The sequence below is a fragment of the Motacilla alba genome, chromosome 5, assembly GCF_015832195.1.
Source record: "Motacilla alba alba isolate MOTALB_02 chromosome 5, Motacilla_alba_V1.0_pri, whole genome shotgun sequence".
Lineage (NCBI taxonomy): Eukaryota > Metazoa > Chordata > Aves > Passeriformes > Motacillidae > Motacilla > Motacilla alba.
The window spans coordinates 39,421,814-39,444,684 of record NC_052020.1 but is presented as its reverse complement, the minus strand read 5'-3'; the positions used below and the strand labels follow the sequence as shown (position 1 = coordinate 39,444,684).

At 52.6% G+C, this 22,871-nt stretch overlaps 1 protein-coding gene across 1 annotated transcript; it reads right to left on the bottom strand.

Annotated features, from left to right (window-relative positions):
- Positions 1-4,355: 4,355 nt before the first annotated feature.
- On the bottom strand, positions 4,356-22,436 carry JDP2 (Jun dimerization protein 2). The gene is made up of 4 exons (XM_038138943.1): positions 22,161-22,436; positions 10,884-11,107; positions 6,255-6,359; positions 4,356-5,417 (listed from the first exon to the last, which is right to left on the bottom strand). Exons 2-4 carry the CDS (start codon positions 11,082-11,084, stop codon positions 5,232-5,234), a joined length of 492 nt encoding a protein of 163 aa, XP_037994871.1. The 5' UTR covers positions 11,085-11,107; positions 22,161-22,436; the 3' UTR covers positions 4,356-5,231.
- Positions 22,437-22,871: the final 435 nt, after the last annotated feature.

Below are 22,871 nucleotides of genomic sequence, written 5' to 3'. Positions count from 1 at the left end.
CTCCATCACCCACCTGGGAGATGATCCTCGCCTGCATGGTGTGGGAAGACTCATGCCCCTAACCAGGGACAAGTGGCCCACCCAGTTCTGCCCACAGAGCAGTTTCCTGAGCCCAGCAGGAGCATGATGCCTCCATGCAAGCACAGGATGCACACCGACCCATTCCCTTCGCTTGTGCCCACCTCCCACCCTCTCGCCCTCCCCCACTTCAATTGCCAGCAACCAGTGATCACAAATAAGCAAAGAGTGTGCAAAGCCACGGGGAGCCAGGTGATGCTTCCAGGCTCAGGGAAGCAGCAGTTGGTTTTTCTCATTTCTCTGTGAGCATCCTGGCAGCACGGTTCTCCCTGGCCCCAGTCCTGCGCCCAGCCATGGAGCACTCAGCAGAGTGCTGAGTGCTGTGCCAGGAGCACTCAGCAGAGTGTGGCAGCCATGGTAATCAAAGCAGTTTCCGTGACTCTTGGTAAATTTCAAGGCTGGGGATTTTTGGGGCTTGTTTTCCAGCAAGTTGAGTAGAAGAACCAATAAGGACAAAGACAAATTAATACCTGTTGCCCTTGGCTCAAAATGAAACAAGAGAGACAGGTCACTGGCAAAGGTTAGTTAATACCACTTACCACAGAGTTAGGGAGTTGCCTTCAGCCGCTGACAAGAAGGGCAGAGGAGGCAATTTTTCATAGACAATGTGAGAACAATACTATGAAAACTGCAAAGTAATGACCCCCAAGCATTCTCTGCTGCAAGCCAAGGGAGGGAGGGGCTGGATGCCCTGTCCCCAGGACTGCACGCACACCTTGCCTACAAGGGGTTGGGGGCAGTGGGTTGGGAGGGGATGAGGAGGAAAGGAAGAGGGACACAATGAATCTTTGGCAGCATGATGGCCTGCTCAACCTCTTTGGGATGAGCTGATTGCAGGAGAGAGGGGAGAGGAGCTGGCAAGACACTTGTAGGGAAACTGACTTCTCACTGCCATGGGTCCTGACCCTTGTCAGGGGTCCAGCAAGAAGAAGATAGTCAGGCATGCAGTGTAGAACACTCACACCAAACTACTGTAGCTGGACTCCCAGCCAGTTTATCTCCCACTGGCTCAGGCCTGGTGATTTTGGGCAAAGTGGTACCTACCTTTCCCTAGGAGTGAAGAGGAAAGGGTGGCTTTGCAAAGGGAACTGGGGTAAAATGTGAAGGGCACCAGAGAGCTGTTACAAGCATCTAAACAATGGAAAACTAATGCAGCTCACCCACCTGGGATTCAGGAAAAATATGGTATCACATCACTCTGGGGAGAGCTCTGGCCTGAACTGCTAGTGAGTGTGAGGAGCACTAGAGTTATGACCGAATGTGGATCTCATAAAACAGAAGGTGGGCATTCCTGGAGGAGGCTTGCTGGCACCCTGGAAATTCCTGCTGGTGGTCCTGGTTGTTAAGCTACCTCAGGTATCTCAGAAGCAGAGAGGCCTGCAGGTGAAATGGCCAGGAAGCAGCAATGTTGCCAGATGGGCTCACATGTTTAACAAGAAACACCTGATGGAACCATGGGATGGCACCGTGAACCACAGAATGACAGAAAGGTTTGAATTGAATGGGATCTTTAAAGGTCATCTAATTCCAACCCCCTGCCACGTGCAGGGACTCCTTCCACTAGACTGGGTTGCTCAGAGCCCTATCCAACCTGGCCATGAAGACTTCCGGGGATTGGACATTCATCACTTCCCTGGACAACCTGTTCCAGTGCCTCACTCCCATAATTTTACAATGTTCTTATATACAATCCAAATCCTCTTTCAGTTTAAAACTGTTGCTCCTTGTCCTATCACCACAAGCCCTGGTAAAATGTCCCTCTCCAGCTTACCCAGAGACCTTTAGGTACTGGAAAGGTGCTCTGTGGTCCCCCCAGAGCCTCTTCTTCTCCCGGCTGAACAGCCCCAGCTCTCGCTGCCTTTCTCACAGAGGTGCTCCGGCCCCCTGCCCGTTGCTGCGGGCCCGCTCTGAGCGCTGCCGGCCGGCCCGGAGCCGGTCAGTCTCGGGGCGCTCTCCCGAGCCGCGGGGCAGAGCGGCCGCTCCGGGCCCCGCAGCGGGCTGTGACACCGGCAGCGGTGCGGGCACCGTGCGGCCGCACAGCCCGGCCCGGCCCGGCCCCGGCGCTCCCGCGGCCGCGCGGCGCCTCCTGCCGGCAGCCCCGGCTCCCGCCGCCGCCGCCCGCCCGCCGAGGCACGGCGGCTCTGCCCGGGAGCGGCGGCGGCCGCGGGCGGGGTGAGGAGCGGGGCCACGAGAGCGGCCGGCACGGGGAGAGGGACCGGCCGCACCTGTCCGGTGCCCGGTGCCGCCGGTGCCCGCGCACTGCCGCGTCCCGCCCGCCGACGGGCTCCTGCGCGCCGGTCCGCAGACGCCTGGTGTGCCGGTTTGGGTGGGCACCGGAGAGCCTCAGGCTGGAGCAGCCAGAGAGCGAGGCTAGAGCTGCGTGCAGCAGCGACGGCCGTCCTCAGGGCTGCTGCGCCCAGGGCCAGCAACTGCGGCTCTACAGGCAGCTCCAGCTGGCCACGGGAGGGATCCACGTGTGCGTGTGTGCGCCCGGCAGAACGAGGGATGCAGCCCGACGGCTGGCTGGACCGAGGACGTGCGGCCGGCAACAGCCCCACAACTACCAGGCTACCGGCTGCAGCACCCCCGGCACCAAGCCCTGTCCCAGAAGTACGAGATCCCTCCAGCTCTGCTCCAGCAGTGGTCCACAGTGCACCTGACACAGGATGGGGTGGTGTGGGACGGCTAGGAGGTGGCTGCCTGATCTTTGAGAAGTATCAGTTGACTTTTCCAAGCAAATCCACGTGACCAGTCTGTGCATGAAGTGGATCCAAGTGCAAGGACACTGCCACAGGTAGAACCATTGCATTTTAGGTTTGGGAGGGTGTTCTGGCACACGGCAACACAGGATGTGCCTGGCATGTGCCCTCTGCTCCTGCCCATGCCCAGGAGATGTCACTGTAATGCACAAGCCTGTCCAGTGGACCATCTGTCCCATAGCAAAATTTTTAATTCTGAGAAGGGGGGAGCTGGGTTTTGAGAGGACAGATGCTCCCAGAGTCAAGAACATCAAAAAGCCTGTCTCCTACAGGCACCAGGAGGGGCTTGCAGTATACAGAGATGGAACTTTGCACTGCACAGAGATGGAACCTTTTCCATTCAACAGTCACCGGCTGTGGCATAAAGGGGAAGAGGCCCGAACCCTCTGCTTTAACTTTATTGTTTTACAGCCCAAACAAGTCACCTGCAAAAGAAATGCCCTAAACTTTGAGCGTCAAATGCCTTGGTGCTGACTGAAATACAGCAGAAGGTTGTTCAGGGGAGTGGACTGGGCTAGGAAGAACCTTAAAGATAATCTCATTCCAACCCCTGGGCCTTGCTACGATTCAGCTCCTGCCCAAGCCTTGGCTGGAACAGCTGAGCATTAAACTGATGTAGATACATCACTCTTCTGATGCTACCTTTGGTAGCTGCTTCTAGCATGCTGGGTTTCAAAGGGCACCTTTTATTTCTGTTCCAAGCCAGCTATTTTCATAGAAGAATTTTATACTGCAATGTGGCTATTCACCAGAGAAAGGCCATCACCTACACCCACAGCACTGCCAGTGCTGCCGGAAGCCATGTAGCAGGCGAGAGAGAGGCCTCCTGAGTGGGGAGGAGCACACAGGCTGTCCAGGTGAGCCAAAAGTACAAGATGCTTGTGGACAAGATGCCTGGATCATCTGGTTTCTATAGGGAACTTCCAGTGACCACCAAAGAGGGAATTTATTACCATGTACACTTTGCAGAGGGGAATAAAGAAAAAAGACAAGGAGGCCCATCGTTTCAGCAGAGCTTAATGAAAGGCAGAGGTATCACATTTTTCAAAGAATGAAGATTGGCTCCTGGCAGCAGCTGAGGAGTGGGTCAGATCTGAGCCATGAACTCTACAGTCTGGGCACAAGGAAGCACAAAGGCACATAAAAGGATGACCAGCACAAGGACATCATGACAGCTCCCCTGTGTCTTTCTCATCCCTGAACTGAGTTCAAACTGCTGTATTTGGGACTGAAACACAAAGGACCAGTTAAGGATGACACAGTCTCCCTCCACCTTTCCAAGTGGCAAGCCATGCCTACCTATCCTCTTTGGTGCAGCACTGAGCTACTTCTTGCTTAACAACCAAGGCTGCCAGCTTTCTAGGGTGAATTCTCCTGGCCCACAGCTGCTAACACAATCATCAAAACCAGCTCTGGGATCTGCTGCACTGTGTCACTCAGCCAGGAACACACTGGCCCGTTCAGCCCTGGCAGATGCTGCCGCAGTGCTGACCCAAACAGAGCTACAGGAGGACAGCATACGCAAAGGTAACATTTACTGAGATACAGAACTGAGTATTATGAAGGACATACATGGATGGAGAGGGTAGCGACACCACTGCAGAGGGCAGCTTGGACCCCCTTCCCAGCATGCCAGGAAAGGAGCTGGATGCTACCAGACAAGTAACACAATGGAGATAACTGTGGCATATGTGTTTGTAACAAACAGACCATTATAACATACATTTCTATGGGATCACATCTAGTGATTATATAAATCCATATAGAGATCACTGTATAAAAACTTTGTAAAAAATACTTTAAAAAAGTGTAAAAATGTGCATTCAAAAGCACGGCCGACACGGACAGCTGGGCTGTAAACATTATACTGAGTGTGCTTGTGGGGGGCGCCTGCGCCACCGAGCCCCGACAGGCCTGCCCACCAGATGGGGCTGCATCAAGTGTTTGTGGTTCTTGGGTATGGGTTTCCCTCCGGAGCCAGGAGCAGCAGCAGCCTCTGGGCAGAGTGCTGGTGGGCACTGCCCAGCTGCCGCTCCTCAGCCCGCAGCCCCTGCTACCCACGGGCTGCCTGCTCCTTGCAGGACATGCTGTGGCTTTGTGGGTCCCAGGGCTGAGAGCAGGCTGAAGGGCTGTGATGATCCCGACTGTGAACCTCCCCAACAGGGAGGTTGCCCTCACTGGCACCACCAGCCCCTCTCCCAGGTTCAGCCTCAGAGTACATGGTTGGCAGGTTCCTGATCTTCTCTGTTCCCATGTTTGGTCCATAGTTCCCAAGGAAGCCCACTGGGTCCTGGCTGCACCAGGCCTGGGTGCACAGTTCTTCATACAGTACATACATTAGAGACCCTGGAAGACCCTATGCCACTGTCTCCTCCTCCTGGCCCTGTGCCACCTTCACTTCTTCTCCAGCTGCTCCAGCAGTGGGTTGGCTTCACTCTCAGGCGTCTTGATGCTGTCTGTCCGCACGATGCAGGTGGGACGGTGCCGGTTCAGCATCAGGATGAGCTGCTGCCTCTCCTGTTTCAGCTCTTCTATCTGGGCCTTCAGCTCAGCATTCATGAGCTCTAGACGCTCAGACTCCTAGCAGGACAGGAACACAACCGCATGTGACTTTATCTAGCAGGACAAGACACAAGAAACAATTTGGCCACCATGCCACCTCTGCTCAGTGCTGTCCCTCAGCCCCCGCAGCAGGGGAGCAGGCTGAAGACCTGCCAAGGCATCACATCCCTCCAGGCAGTTCATCCCCAGCCCTGCTGCCTTGTGCTTGGCACTTAGTGAAACACACAGAAACACACAGCCACCACCTGGGGCAGGCCTCTGCCGCACCCCAGCAAAACCTGTGCCTGGCTGCTTTCCGTGGTCTGGTAAGGTGTTTGGGAACAAACCCATGCTTAAGTTTTCACCCAGCCAATCCGTAAGCATCTGCCATTGTGAAATGACTCCTTCCAAGTTGTGTCATCTGCCTATGTCTCACCACTGTCTGCAGAAAAACAGCAAGGTGCTGTGACAGTTCTTCTGCCCTGGGGTTAGAGGTGGAGTGGGCATCTGGCATCTGAGTGGGAAAATCTTTAAGAGTTCAGTCAAGGGGCCAGCACACTGCCAGCTAGCCCCTGTCCTGTACCACGCTCATATGGGTGTTCCCGCTCCAGCACCGAGGCAGAGACATTATTATTCCTCTCTCACCACAAGCCTGGAGCCAACCTCCAGCCCTGGTACCATGGGTAAGCTCTGCCTGGGCACGTACACGGCCACCACCTCCACAGCCTCATGAAAAGCAGGGGCTGTATTTTCCCAGATAGAAGGCACTGGAGCAAGGGGTGGCAGAGGGGAAGCTCAGGAGGCAATGTTTCCTGCAGCTGGAGCGCTGTTCTAGGGAGGTCCCTGCTGTGCCCTGGGACAGACTGGGGCACCCACCCGCTGCAGGAACTCCGTCCTCTCCTTCTTCTTGTTACGACATCGTGCTGCCGCTACTTTGTTTTTCTCCCGGCGCCTTTTCCTCCTCTCTTCTTCCTCATCCAGCTACAACAAGACAGAGAAACCCAGATCAGAGCCAGCAGATGTGGGTTGGGGCAGGAGGTAGGGGTGAGCCCGTGGCAACCCCACCCATGGCAGGGCAATGTGGCAGCCACCAGGTCACGGGCCACCAGCAAGATGACTTAATCCTCGCTGGAACCAGGTATGCTGCTGCTACAGCCTCTAGGTCCACTCTGTGGGAACACAGAGAGGGAGACCTGTACCCACAGCTGAGGACATGGCTGGCAGGGGACAGACAGCCCTTCACAGGGCTGCTCCCTCCCTGAGAGGGGGAAGAGACAGAGAATAGAGCCCCCTCCCAGAAACACGGGTGGTTTGTCACACAGACATCTACAGGCTCAGCTCTGTGAGCACAGACATTGAAAGCAGCACACACACAGCCAAGAACAAGAGACAGAAAAACCTGGAAGATAACCCAGCTGGGCCTGCCCCATTCCAGTATCTGGGACTGTCTGCTATAGCTTCAGCACTGTCTGAGTCACAGGGCCACCACAGTAAGGTGGGGACAGGTCCTGCATCCCCTGTGAGGAGGCAGGACACAGCAGTACGTGCATTGTTCACCATGACTCAGTTCTCTGAGCTCTTCGACTAAAACCACACAGGCCAAGCCAATAGGTCCTATGGGTCAGAAAACCATAATCAAAATATTTACAGATACGTGCTGCAAAGCCTGTGTAAATGGCCTATGGCATGCCTACATCCAAGAACCCAAACTAGCTCCTTCAAGAAAAATCTGAGTGCTGGAAAGCAAAGTTAGGTTATACTGTAGCATGGATAGAGAAGAAAAGGTCCCCAGTGCCTTCATCCACATTTGACCTGGGTCTCTGAAATTTGAGGTGTCAGAATGAACTGCCTCATTCCTATTGGTACCTGCTGGCCACAAGATCACCCCACATGCAGACACACCAGCAGTGCCTGAAGGCAATGAAGCCTGCAGGGGCCATCATCACAGTAGACAGTGCACACTGCTAACAGTCACCAAGCCCAAAACCCACTAATGAAAACATCCCAGTGCGATGCACAAGGACTGGATGAAACGTGGACTCAGCAAAGGTAGGGCGAAGGGGTAGCTTAAGCAAGCTGCATGTCCAATACACAGCACATAGCCCGCTGCAGAAGGCAATGTCTGAGCTTTATAGCACTAACAGTTTTACATCTTTTCTACCTTATTTCGCAAACATTATACCACAGTTGCTATTTTAGCTGGGGCGAAAATATTAAGCAAAGCCAGCACAAGCTATGCACAGACTTCCATAATGCCAGGCTGCCACCATTCTTTTGACAAGGCACTGTCATGAGGCACCAATGTACCACAGCTGGGAGAACTACGATGGGAACTGCACTGATACCCCCAAGTCCAGTCAGAAATGGACAGCTCACACTGCACCCACGTAACTTAGATGTGACAGGTAAGCAGAAGTTATCTGGAAGGCACTAACTCTACATTCTGCTGCCAGGTCTTACAAAATTTCCTGACAGAATTTAAGAGGAGGTGGACATCAGGGAAGATGCAATTTCCCTCTGCACATTTACCAACTACTCCTCTACCCCCAAGACAGCTTCTTGGTCTGTTAGTTCCAGGACTACTAGGAGGGTGCATAGAGGTCACTTGTGCTCACAGCTCCAAAGTTAAAAAAACAGCCCCAAACTTGGCTTCAAAAGTACATCTTGGGGCATAACAGCAACTGGAAGAGCAACCAGCAACTGCACCAGCCCTGGGAACTGCCGGACATTTCCATGCCCTGTTGGTCCGTTCAACTAGAATTACAGAATAAATGACCTGTCTCTGACCCTGCCTCCACCCCACAGAGGGCCCAGCAAAGGTCTGTGTCCTTTAGATGAAATACAGATGCCCAAGGAAGGTGGCTCAGCACAGATAAAAGAAACTTGAACCCTTGGTTCTGCTTTTTGAGCACAGCTCCTGTAGCTTCATAGAAATATAGAAAGGTTTGGAAGAGATCTTAAAGATCACCTAGTTCCAACCCCCTTTTCACAGGCAGGGACACCTTCTAGTAGAGCAGTTGCTTAAAGCCCTGTCCAGCCTAGTCTTGAACACTTCTAGGTATGAGGAATCCACAAATTCTCAGTGCAGAGAAGATCTCTTCTTCAAGACAGCAGGTTTTCCCCATCTGCTTCTGCTTGACTTCAGTTCAAAAAATTGACACGGCCCTGGTGCTGAGGGTTAGGGCATTATTCAGAGGCACATGGGACAGTGATGATGTATCACCCAGTAGCATGTCCCAGCAGTTGATCTCCAGGGGATCCCCGTGGGTAGAAGTCCCTATGGGGATGCCTCCCAAACTGCTTCAGTCAGCAGCCTCAGAGACTGAGATGATCATCTGCCTGAGGGCAGGGCTCAGTCCCAGAGGGAGTACCCCAGGAGGGATTCAGTGGTGGAGGAGCCCAGCAGCATCTGTCCACACCTGTCCAAGAGGAGAGCAGCCTTCCCAGTGGGGCTGTCCATCACCCTGCAGAGAAACTGCCCCCCCCACTGGGTGGGTTTTGTGTGTGCCCCCAGGCACAAACACCCCAATGCCAGGAGATGCTGGTGCCCCCGGCAGAGCAGAGAGAGCTGCCTGGCCCAGGCTCATGGCAAGCAGCCTGTCCTCCCAGGCACCACAGAGTGGCATGCCGGCACCCAGCATTCCTGGGCTCCAGCACCCTGCAAGAGGAAAGCAGCTGCAGGCTGCATTGCAAAACTCTGCGTGGGCAGCTTCTTGGCTACTCATGGGATAAGCAGCTACTGCTTCAGCTCCCTCAGGCTTTTGCTGCAAAGCCTTGCCAAGGGCAGCTCCATTTGCTGTCTTCAGCTCTTCAGCTTCATGGGCCATGCAGAGGAGGGACCAGCTGCATGGAAGGTAGCTGTGCAAGGGCTGTCAGTGGGTTTTCTCTTCGCTTTCCTCCACATGGTGCCTCCACAGCTGCCTCAGAGGACATTCAGCAATTCCAGTACCTGCTGTGGGGCAGAACTGCCCTGTCCCTGTCACACAGATGCCAGTGGCATCACATACCCATGCCCACAAAAAGCAAAAGCAGCGGTTGCAGGGCCAGCTCAGAGGTGCCCAAAATGCCCCATGGCCTGGGAAGACAGCATAGCCAGAGTCATCCTCTTTCCTCCTCAACCCATGAAGCAAGGCAGGCACTGCAGACCATTTGCTGCATTAATATTCAGGCCAAGAGCCTGGAAGAGAATTTAGCTTCAGCTGCAAATCCGTGACTGCTTTGGCCATACGGGAACAAAAGCCATTAGCACGCCCAGGGCTTACAATGGCCTCCCAGAGAATTTTAGCCTCAGCTCTTCCCACTGCAGAGCTGTCCAGTCCTTCCCAGGCAACCTCCAGGCTGCACAAGCTGACTGGACATTCTCTTGGGCAGAGAACTCCTCTGCAAGGTGATCAGATGTGCTACATCATAGCAGTTCTACCCACAGGAGTGCACCTCAAACAGCTGCAGGGAAAGAACAGAGATGCTCTGCACAGGTGGCTGCTGCTGAGCTTCTGCCAAAAAAATTGGGCTAAATCAAGTGTCAGCACCATTTGGAGAGCAGGCTGCCCCCTGGAACTCTTATTTTACTCCTTTCAGCTCACAGCTCATCACAGGCAGCTTTTCACATCATCCAGCACCTCCTTGCTCACGCTGCCAGAAAACACACATCACGCCATCGTCATGTGGCATCATCTGAGGTAACCTCACACAGAGCAAGCGTTCTGTTCAGAAGGCTCTTTACTGGACCTTCTAACAGCAGCCAGCACCCTCACAGACGTGGGACCTCTGAAACGGTGGGTTCCCAGCTCCATCTGCAGGCAGTAGAAAGTGCAGACACTCACCACCAGTTCAGCCCGAGTCAAAGACTGGACAACCAACACATGGGACATAAGGAAAACTCTGTCCAAGCATCTCCCTAGTCCCTTCAGCCTGGTTCTGACATGGCAGCCTGTGCTACCAAGGAGAAACTACCCGCCTTCCCCATCCCAGGAAACTCGAGGTGAAGCCAGGGCCCACCCCAAGCAATGGGGCAGGGGCAGCTCTCAGCCAGCAGTGCCTGTGGCACAGGCTGAGTCACTGCTCCACACACCCCATTCCCACTGGAAAGGCAACACCAGTGCCAGAAGCACCACTGGAAAGGCAACACCAGTGCCAGAAGCACCAAGGGCTTGTTGACATGGGTGACAGGTTGCGTGACTTCTACTGTGGGTGCATGCCCCAACCTAGGGACACGTTGGCTGCAGCAGTCCTCACTCCACACAGGGCTCGAGTTCAGCAGCTGCCAATTGCTGCATTGGACCAGTCAGGTCTGGGACACTGAGGCTACCACTGCCAGCCAGGGACAGGAAATCAGGCAGGGAGGGAGAAGAGGCAGCTAGTGGAGCAGCTGCTAACATGCAAGCACATCACCAAACAGGGAGCTTATAAAACACACTGCTGGCCACTGCTACGACAGCCAAGCACAGGCAAATGCAGACAACAGCCCTGCGGGGCCACCTGCAGCCAGCAGCCTCCAATACTGACCTCACTTTTGACAGGCTGGGGTCTCTTGCCAAGCTTCACCTCCAGGAACTGGAGCGGCGAGATCATGGCCCCGATGTTGCGGATGTCAGCGCACTTCAGCTCCTCGGCGGTCAGGGCTGTGCCAGGCAGCCCCGTCAGGGGCCCGAGCCCAGGCAGCGCACCGGCCGTCAGCGACGGGTCGGGGATCTGCCCTGGCATCATAGCAGGGGAAACAGCTTCCTAGGCTGGAGGGGGACAGAGACATCCCATTACAACCCAGTTACAGGGCCTCGTGACACAGCGCAGGACTAACTCATGCTACAGTCCCATCACCTACAGGGGTATGAATCAAGGAAGGCAGACATTCTCCCCCGGGAAGGGCAAAGGCAGAGAATAAACAAAATCTCTATTATAGAAACCAAAATACATGAATCCTGCAGGAAGAACAGGCTACTGGGGTGTAGATCAGGAAGGGAAGAGACCTGAGAGGCAAAGCACCAAAAAACAGGAGCTGGCTGCAACAATAGTGATGTGATCCCATGGACACCTTTCTCTGGAGAACAGCAGATCAAGGTCTGCTTTTAGCTGAATTTTGATTAAGTAATGTGTGGATTATTAGTACAAGAAGAAAATGGCACAAAGAGGACCATAATATGCCCTAGGCTGGATTCCTTCTGGGCAGGCTCAGCTACTGGTCAGGGCTGGAACACAGAACACGAAGACTACAGATAAACTGCAAGGAAAAAACCCACCACTGTACAAACATCTCTCAGCACAGACATGAGGAAACAAAGACTGGAGGGGAAGGGAAATGGTGCAAGGTTCAAAAGTCCTCTTCTATCATGAAAGAAAAAAAGTGAGAATAGGATCAGGGCAAACTTCAGCAAGTTGCTTATAGGGAGGTGAAAGGGAGTTATCAATAACTGTGAAGAACAAGCATCAAAGATATCATAAAATTAAACCTAAAATGGGAAGTCCATAGAGCTGGAGCTGTTACATCAGTCCAAAAGCCACTGGAGCAGATGGTTGTTGGCTGCAATGCAGGTACATCCCTGCTGTGTAACTGGCCTGGGAAACTCACAAGTTACCTACTTACAACATTCAGAGTCAACTTCTGTCCACACAGCAGCCATTTGCCCCTCTCCTTCACTCAACCACATGTCCTAGTGTGTGTGCACTGCTCTCCTTGCTCTGCCCATCCAGAGAAGTCCCAGCACACTGTAGGAGCCTCCTCCCCATTCTGCCCCTGCTGTGCAGGAGGCACCAACACAGCAGGGATAAGGATCAGCAATGTCAAGAGAGAAACAGACTAAAGGAGTGGACAAAAAATCTCAGTGCGCAGCTTCCTGCAACCACAAGAGCCAGTCAGAAGGCAGGATTCAACAAACAGCTGGGGAAACTCATGGAGGCTCTCACAGCACCAAGTGTCCGAGAAAAGAGGAGCATTAACTGAGGGATAACATGCACTTGCCCTGCTCTTTCCAAAGCATCCGCTCACATCTGCTGAGAGACCAGGTAACAGGCGATACAGACTTTTGGCCCAGGCAGTACAGTCGTGCAGATTCACACACACATGGAGCCAAGCCAGCTGCCACAGCTGCTCAGCACTTGCCATCCCGGGGAGACAAATCTATGTCAGCAGCAGGCTGAAGACTTGAGTAAAGCTGCATGTGAGATAGAACTGCTGGATCACAGAATCACAGAACAGTTGAGGCAGGAAGGGATCTCTGGAGATTGCCTGGTCCAACTGCCCTGCTCAGGTGGAGTCAGTGGGAGCAGGCTGAACAGGGTTAATCATGACAAACAGAGAAGTTAAGGATTTCTTGGCACTGGCACATCTCTTTACCCATGAGATTATTTAATATATTTGTTAATGTGAAGGAACCAGAGATAAGTAGCAGAAGGAAAGGAAAAACAAGCACAGAGGCTAGTCAAGGGCAGAGAGGCTAATGCAAGCTCCACAGCATCCAGCACGGGTGCTGTGCAAGCTGTATTGGTGACAGACAGAATGATTTGCAGCAGAGAGTGTCTACAACCTGCAATGAGCTGTGAGCTGTCAAACAGTCTAATCTGCCAATGAAGAGGTCCAGGTGTCAGCATGAGATGCTCCCTGGCAGGGTTTGCTCAGCTGTGACCAAGAAGACTTGGGAAAGAGCAGGGAAAGCAGATGCAGCAAGACAGACACCATAAAGAGGAATCAAGCCCTCTGCTCCAGTCATCCTTTAGGAGACCAGAAAGGGGAGAGCAAGCCAGTGTTCAGAGTGCTGGGAGCACTGCTGCAGGGAGAGGAAGCTGGGCAGGGAGGAGGTGATCTGCATAAGGTTGTTAAAGCCTGAAGAGAAAACAGGAAAGACAGACAAGTAACTTCCCAAGAGCAGAGATACTACCTGATGAAATGGACTCCTGCCCATTTGGTGACAGAAAAGAAAGAGAAAATACTTGGTAATGATAAGTCAGAAAAGACTACAAGTCAACTCCTTGAGACTGTAAGGACCTAAACTGATAAAAGTATTCATTCTTCCACAGAGATCTCTAAGCTAAAAAAATATAATTCCACATCTGCAGTGGAATCTTGTACTGACATCCTGTACTAGAATCTGCACCAACATTTCGTAAGGTGCCCAGAGATGCCCAATGCAGCTGGGCTCTGAATCTCCATGCTACCTCCCTCCCCCTTCCTTTCAGGCCTACGCATGGCTAAGATGCTTCACCCCTCCAGAAATAAGTACCATCACACCCTTAGGCTGAACTCCAGACAGGAAAACACAAGTTATTTAGGGAGTATGGCTAAATCCCGACCACCTTCCTCAGAGACCATCCCTCTCCAGCAGGAAGGCACCGGGTCAAAGAGGCATGACAAAGGGGAGGTGAATCTAGAGGTCCTTCCCAGGACACCCTGCCACCTGAGAGAGCTGTATGGAGTTAAATCCAGTCTACCATTTTGGGATAGCTGCATACACTGCAGAACTGGCCACTTCCCTGATGCTGCCACCAAGGTGACATGCTGTGGCACTGGGGAAGACACCTGCCAACAGTAGCACAGCCCGAGCCAGCAATCCCACAGATGTCCATCCCAGCTTGAACAGCTTACGTAAAAAATAAAAAAAGAAAAAAGAAAAATAACCAATAGCAAAAGTATATGAGAATTCACTTGAAGTCTCTCACAGACTGACTTGGGGCCCTGATTCACCCTTTCACAGGCTTCAGGATGAGAATTGACTTGAACTCAGCACTGGATGCCAAAATCTATTCTGGACTTGGAGGACCAGAATGGTTTGGTTCTTGGTTATAATTTATTCATAGAATCATAGTTGATCCTGAGTTGAAGGATCATCAAGTCCAGCTCCTGACACTGCACAGGATAGCCCAAGAGTCACACCATGTGCCTTAGACTGTTGTCCAGACATTTGCTGAACTCTGCCAGGCTTGGTTCTGTGACCACTTCCTTGGGGAGCCTGTTCTAGTACCCAACCACCCTCTGGATGAAAAACCTTTTTCTGATATCCAACCTAAACCTCCCCTGCCTCAGCTCCATGCCATTTCTTCGAGTCCTGTCACTGGTCACAAGAATACCTGCCCCTCCTCTTCTCCTCACAAGGAAGTTGCAGACTGCAGTGATGTCTCCCTCAGTCTCTTCTTCTGCAGGCTGAACAGACCAAGCGACCTCAGCCACTCCTCATGCGGTTTCCCCTCCAGGCCCTTCACCATGGTCCTGGCACTCCTCTGGATGCCCTCTAATGGCTTAATCTCTTCTCTATTGTGATGCCCAAAACTGCTCACAGTATTCAAGGTGAGGCCACAGTGTGTGGAGCAGAGCAGGACACTCCCCTCCCCTGACTGGCTGGCCATGCTGTGCTTAATTTTCTTCCATCATGACATGCAGTTGAGAGCACCCAGGCTAGACAGTCCAGGTCCTCAGGCAGACTGAATATAGGGCCACTGCAATTTATGAAATAAGGAGCAAGGAGAAATCCATTCTTCAGACTGTGGGACAACCTGACCACTCAGCACCCTCCCCCATGCACTCCTGAGCCTGGGGCAGGTCCCTGGGGACAAGTGGCTAAAGATTTGAGAAAACACTGTATTTTCTCCAGCACATCTCCTCCTTCTGCATCTTTGATCTGGTAGCTTGATATGCCTTGAAATGGTCTCTGTACCAGAGTAACACACAACACAGATCAGAGCGAAGGGGCTGGCCCAGTATCCAGTATGCTCTAAAAATTTCTTGGATCCAGGGACTGCAGTGCCAAAGCCCACATCACACCTGCATCAGTGTAAACTAAATTTTAACCTTATCAAATCAAAGTGCTCCAAGTCTTCTGGATAACCATAAACCTGCACATTAAGATGAGCTGAGAACTAGGTAGAAAGTGGGGAAAGTGTCTTCTATAGGTGAGAACTTGCTCAGGCGTCAAAAAGCTCAGGAGCACATTGAGAACTGCCAAGAGCCAAGCTGAGTTAGGCCTTAGAGAGGAATGTAACACCACTCCCAGCAGGGCTATAACCATGGAAATAAAAAGGAATGAGGAGAGGTGCCATCCCTCCCTGCACAGCAGGTGTGCAGTAACAGATCATCTCCCCAGTTCCTGAGGGCCCTCAGCCCCAGGCACTGTCACTCCTGCTGATTGGAAGGACTCAAACTTGAACAACGTCTACGTTTGTTCCAGTCCTTTGCTTCTTCCCAATGTGAGCACAACTTTCTTTTTATCCCAAGTCCCAGATACCTTCCCATTCTTTTCTGGCGAGTGCCAGAGGTCAGTTGTACTTTGATCATGTAAAAAAGCCAGAGTATGGAATTCTATTTAATACTTTGGTCTTCCTCCCAAAGCCATTATCCTGGCAGATCCGGACATGCCTACCCATAGCTCCAGCACACTGGTACCATGTTCACATGGTAGGGCAGAACTTTAAAGTTCAGGATCTGAGTTTGACCTTTAGTTGCAGCTCTTCAACAGCCACATCTGGCTGGATGGGGTGAATACAGCTGGTGCCTTGCCAATTCTTAATTAGTTTCTGGATATTCCCTTGCAGCATTTGCTATTTCTAAGGCACATGAACCAACTCACCTCTGTATTCATTCACTTTCTAACACAGTGCTTTAGTTGGGATTCTTATTATATTTTTTTTTCTTTTCAGAACTGATTGATTAATAACACAGCCTTTTCCCCTAAATGCCAGGTGGTCTTTCAACAACATCTCCTTACACGAGCTTGGAAATGTCATGTCTTCAGTACAACCTAGCTTTCTGGTGTCCTACATTTGAACCACACAATTCCTTTGTGTGCATTGTATCAGCTATGCTTTTTCACATAATGAAGCCAACAGCAACACATCAAGGGGAAAGAGAATGTGCAGTCTTGCAAACGACCATTGGATCAGCATGACGCCAGCTTCTTGAGTTTGCATTCAACATAACTCTGCCTTCTGCACCAACACTATTCATCATTTTGTGCCATGACATCAAGATGCTCCAGAGTGAATTAGGAGAGAAGGCTTTCTTACAACTTCAGTTCAACGATGAGTACCTTATACCATTCATTGCTCTGTTCAGAACCATCTTTGCAGCAAAAATCTGGTCAACACATGATTTCACAGGTCAAAATTCAGTTTTTATTTCCTTAGCTTTGCCTCTACACTCCGTTGTTCTGGTTGAAATGCTGTAACACAAGACTTGACCTCTTGCCGAAATGTCTGCAAACCCTCCTGATAATTGCAGCAACTTTTGCATCCTTGCTTTGGCACTGCTCTTCCTGTGGCTTCAATCAACTCAACTCAAAAGGCTGACAGCAGTACAGCTTTCTTTGCTCTCCTTGGTTTTGCTGCATCTTTCCCACCAGTTTCAAGCGTTTGTGCGCTTTGTTCCCCAAATACGTCCTTACAGTCAGCAGTCTGTGACACTGGTTGATTTAATATTTCTTAAAGGCAGCACCCATTACTTAGTTTTTCTCCTACTGTCAGAGTCTGTTATCTTCTGGAAAGCACAGCCTAGAGGGAAGAATCTTTACCAAGTTGTTTCTGTCCCATACAGTTGCTCAGCTTTCTCAGTGACACTGCCCCCACATACCTTTCTATTCTTTCTCCTGCAGTTCTAATCTTCATGTTCTTGGGCTTTTTTTTTTTTTAATGGGTTGGGTTTTTTTCTCTTCCTGTGCTGATTTGGTACCTGCTTTTTCAGGGGACTGTTTATTTGGGTTTCTGTTTGTTTGTTTTTTTTTTTTTTTTTTTTAAGAAGCTAATGTTTGCACAGCAGTTACAGCATAAATCTAACATGTGTAGGCATAATTCGTATAACCCAGGGGGCTTGTGCTCCACTTGCTAGCCTGTATTCACACCCCTCCTGCCACCTCTTCACTGCTATTCTTACCCACAGACTAAAACTGGCACAGGAATGCCTACCTGTGTTGAAATCATGCATTCAATTCCCTGCACATAGACTGCCTCAGTTTGTATCCAGCATCCTATGCATCCAGAGGCGCTGTTTGGTTCTTTATAAACCAAATGCAGTTGCTACTGTTGCACCACGAGCATCATCCTGCAGAGAGGACCAAGACATCCCAAAGCAGGCTCTGACAGTCACACTTCAATTTAACTTGCCATTACTGCCTTATCTCCGGTGTCAGCTGCCTTGGTGAGAGTGAGGGCTATTTGCAGCCTTATTATCAGTTTTGCTGCCTATATTACAATCACAGTTTCTTACAACATAAGCTATTTCACATGTGCTGACATTTATAATGGTTGATCCAAGTACCCTTCTGATGTTCAAGAGAGCCAATCTAGCACCTAATACTGCCAGCCAGCAGATTCTGACACTCTGTACCTACCAGCATGTCTCTCTTTTGCCCATGTTAAGCACTGCACTAAGGCATAGTCTGTCCTACCAGCCCTTCTCCGTGCTGCCTGCAGAATAAAGGCCATGCTTGCCTGGTGTTCTCTCAGCAGGCTCAGCCTGGGTGCCTGCCATTACTTGTCAGCTGCCACACATCAGAGCACCGCTGAAGTCTGTAAGCCACCATACAAGCAATCTTTGAACTCCTCATCCGTGTGTTAGCACCTAGCACAACACTGCCATTTGTATGTACTGCCTTGGAGCACCCCAGTCACAGTAACTGGCCTTTCATCTGCTGTTGGCCAACAGGGAATAATAATTCTGATTTGGAGATCAGAAGCAGCGCTACCAGCTTCTAGTTCCTTAGATTCTACTCTGCTTTATTGCCATTTTTAAAGTTTTTTTTAGCTCCTGGCTATCAAGCTACCTCAGTCTGTGTGTCATACATTCAATCTATCCAGGTCCTTCTACGAGCAGAAGGATGATTTATATGAAAGCCCTTTCCTGACATACCCAACTTCTCATGAACCAAGAATGTAACTTCCTAAACAAAGACAGGGCAGTTGGCTACCACTCTCTCTGAAGCTCTGAGCCACTTGCTTTTTTCCATCTGGACTCTTCTTAGAAGACTGCAGAGTGCTGACGGTCTGAAGCCTACAGACCTTCTTCTACTTCCACTTCGAAGTTCAGGCCCAGTGGGAGCAGATGAAGGCAGAAAGACACTTCCCTATATTCCCAGTGCCACAAGTATCTTGCCATGCAATTAGAGCTTTCTTCTGCTATCTAAAACATGAGACTCTCCCATTGCCACATAATTCTATCTGCTCTAGATGTATTTAATTTTGAGTAGCACCTTATATCTTCTGGCTAGCTGCTTCTGCTCTGGTCTATTAAAAGCAGAAACTTGCAGGGCCAGTGCCAAGCACCACAGTGATCAAAATTATTTGCCAAACATCAGAACACAGCAGCAGACAAGCCCTTTGAGGGTAACCAGTCTTTTCAGATCCCCATGCAGTAGCTCTGGTAAGCATGGACTTTAACAACAGCCACGGAATATTCATTCATTCATTCAGTTGCTGAACCTGTTGATGCCAAGGAACCCATCACCTATAGCACACTGAAAAGCTGCAGTGACACCAAGTGGGATAAAAACATGCATGCTCTCTCTTTACTGAGCACCTAACATTACTTACTGTTTTATGGCATCCCAGAGATCCCCCCTTGTTTAAAGGCCAGGTAAAGGCATGGTCACAGCATGGCCTATCAAGTGCACTGAGAAGTGCACGCCATCTCAGAATGCAGGACACTGTAGTACCCCACTACTCACTGTAGTGCCTCCACGCCTCATTTCCATCCCAGGAAGGAGAGACAGCTCCTACAACCTGGTTCTAGGATTGCAGGTCCAAAGACACATCTGTGCCCTTCCCACAGACACTCCAAGCTGCCATTCTTGCTGCTCCTTTCCTCCCACAGGCAACCCCATGTGGTGGGAGAAGAGTTGCAGGGTTTGTGAACGCCCATATATGTAACCTCCCTCCCCAGTTCAGAGTGAGTGGGGGGCCACAATGCTGAACAGAAGAAGGAGCTATGAAGAACTGTTCCTCAGGAGGTGGAATTCTAAACCTACTTCATGAGTGGGAACATTCTGGCTCAGTCCTGCACATCTAGCTGGCAGGAGGAACATCCAAGTCATTGACAGACAGAGGGCTATGAGAAGCTTTCTAAAAACAGGAACGCAAAGAACCCTGCTGCCCTCCCTCCTCTTCTCCATCAGGGAAGCTCAGAGCTTCCTACACGGTGCACACGGGGCAGCCCAGAGCAGACAGCATCTCCTTGGCAGAAATGCCATTTTGCAGCCCCTTGCCCAGCTGAGTCTCACCATTAGGCCTCCACACCTGCCTGTCTAATGCTTTGACTTCCTGTCCCTTTTATGAGGAGGGGGGATACTGATTCTCAAGTCCTCAGCTTTAGAAATAATCTCCATTTGCCATCAGCAAAGCAGTCAGCTCACAGCCCCTGCTCCCTGAGCGTTTTCCTCCATACCTTCACAGGGCAGCAAAAAGCTCCAGGTTAGCTGCTCCCACCACTGCAATGCAGCGATTGACTCCCCAGCAACCTGTGACAGCAGGGTTTTGTACTGCACCTACCATAGCAAGGCTCCCCTACTGCCATAGTTAATTGCAATAACTGAAAAAAAAAAAAGCCATTAATTATCACAGTATTATTAGGATTGCAATTAATTATTTGAGGTTGCACCACCCACTGGACAGCAGTACAGAGCAGGGAGGTAAAAGCTAGCCTGTTTGTACCTGAAGCAGCTCAAAGGGATTTGAGAAAGAAGGAATATCCTGGTCTGAGAAAACCTCAGTGTCTGAGCTGCAGCCTAACAACTGACTTGCTGAAATCACCCACGACCTTCCATAACCATGTGTGGTTAGGGCTAGAACGTTCTTCAAGAAGACAATCCTGCTCCAGCACAAAGCTCTGCCCTCAGGGGCTAAGGGCAGCCTCAGAGACGACAACCCCCACACCCCCTACAAACTCCTCAAAATTATGCCTTAAATACCAGGGTCATCCACAAAGACCTCTAATCCATATAAAGACCAGCTCTGGCTAGTCTGCAACAGCACTGCTCAGCTCAGAGGCCCGTATGTGCCTTCAGCTCTCTGTCTGCATGTTAAAATAGCCTGCAATGTTTGGATTGATACTCTGGACAGTCCAAGCAACTGAGAAATGCAGCCAAAGACAGATGGCATCAGGTTTGCAGTGCCCCCTCCTTGCTACATGGCACTGCAGGACACACACACATTCTGGCAAGGGGTTCCATGCCTCACTATGGCTCTGCCTCCCTTGCTCTTGGGGCCAGGCCCACTACGAACAGGCACTGCAGTGAAAAGAGCCTCTTACAGCTTCACATTCAAGGCACTGCATGCTGCCAAGTACCTGGCCCAGGCAATGCAGCTGAAGTAGCAAACACTAGCACAGAGAAGGAGACCACAGAACAGATGCTCAGTGCTCCTTGAGCAGTTGGACACACTGCTGAGATGGACAGGGCAGGAGGAGGCAAGAAGTCTGAGGGAGTATTTACTCTTCCTTGGCAAGGAATGTAGCACAGGGACCTTTGCATCCTGTAAGGAGGGAAATATTCAACTGTGAAGATGCAGGGAAAGCATCCTTAGGCATCTCAATGAGGAAGCAGAGGCAATAACCTGCACACTAATTCAGCAGATTTTGTTGATTCCCCAGACACCAATTGCTGCATGACCCAGTAATGATGTGGATGGCAGCTCCTGTACCCACACACTCATCCCCTAGATGGGCAGGTTTTTGCATTTTCAAATCACTAGAACTCATACTAAGAATCTGAACTCCAAAGACTGGCATTCACAGATGCCCTCACACAAGCTTTTACCACAAGCCTTTTCCCATGGCATACTCTGTCAAGAGCCTCCAGACACAGATTTTTACGCAAGTTTTCCCAAAACTAGCTAAAAAATCCTGGTCTGAGCTGCAGAAGCATTTGCTTCTGCTGAGCCCTTGGAGTCCAAGCACACACACACACACGCACACACACTCACAGTTTGGCAGTGGTTGTGTTCCAGGGCTGGTAATGCAAGCCATGGAGGAGGCTGCCAAGACAAGCAAGAGAACGAGCCAGGCCCTGTTTCATTGGCCACCATACGCTGCATATGGCCCTGGAACCAGCCAGCACAGTGTTCTCACCCTCCTCGAAGGCATAGGAGACCCTGTGTTTTCAAATACACCTCCACAGGGCCTTCATTAAAGGAAAATGGAAACATAATGTGGCTCTTGCTCCCCTGGTATTTCTCCCTTTCCCCCAATTTGCTCTCAAACCTATTTCCCTTCCATGGAAAAAAGAAAAGCGCCTCCTGGAGCAGAGCGTGCAAAAGAATGCAACTTCCATTCAACTCCATGCCTGACTGCTAAAGCGGACTTGGGACCGCGCGGCGGGGGCACCTCCAGGGCCCCTTTCCTTCCCCGGGCCTCCCGGGCTGGAGACACGGCCGGCGACAGCCCGCCCGCCCGGCGCGGCAGCCGCAGGGAGTGGGCGCCCCTCACCTGCGCGCCCAGCCGGCAGGTGAAGCGGAGGCGGCGGGCGCCCGAGGAGCGGGGGGAGCCGCCCCCGCCGCCCCGCCGCCCCCCAGTGCGGCAGCAGCCCGGAGCCAGGCACCCCCGGCCCCCGCGCCTCGCCGGGTGCGGGGGCGGCAGCCCCGCTCCGAGCCGCCCCTGCGGCTGTGCCCGCCCCCGTGGAGGGTCTCCCCGCATCTCCGCGGCGCGCCCGACCGCCCGCACAGCGGCACCCTGCCCGCCGCCGCGGGACACGCGATGCTCCTCCGGGCGCCCCCCACGCCAGCCCCGGTCGCCGCCGCCCGCCACCCCCGCGGAGCCCCGCGCCGCCGCCCGCCCCCTGCCGCAGTCCCGGCCCTCCCCCCGCCCGCGCCCGTACCCACCGTGCAGGGCGACCGGGCTGCCGGGGTGCCCGCGGGGCCCGGCCGTAGGGGCCGGGCGCGGGCTGCAGGCTCAGCCCCGCCGCCTCCGCCGCTGCCCCGACCCCCGGGCCCCGCCGGGTGCCGATGTCGGTGCCGGCCGCCGCCGGGGCGCCTTGGCCCGCCACCGCCCGCCGCCCCGGTGCGCGCCTCCCGCAGGCTGTGGCAGGCGGCGGGGTGGGTTGCATCAGCCCCGGTTATATAGCGGCCCCTGGGCTGCGGGGAGGGGTCGGGAATGCGGAACCGGCCGGGCTGCCAGCGCCACACGTCAGGGAGGGCGGGGGAGCGGGGCCGCGGGGCGGGGAGCGCCGCGCAGGGGTGGGACCAGCCGGGGCACCCCGACATCCCGAACCTCGGCATCCCGCACCCCACGGCCAGGCATCCCACGCCTCACGGCCCGGCATCTCCGCATCCTGCACCCCGGGACTCGGCACCCGCCACCCCTCGGCAACCCTCTGCCCTCGCAGCCGGCATCCCCGGCACGCTCCGGCACCTCTTGACCCCTCCGCATCACGGCGCCCCCGGACCTCGCATCCCGACCGGGTGCGCGTCTTACCCGCGCTCCTATTTGCGCTCCTCCGCACACTCTCTGCTTCCCTCCGGTCGCTCTCGTCCCCCGGCGCACGCCTGGATACCGTCCCGGGCAGCCCCGGCGACGCGGCCCGGTGCCGCCAC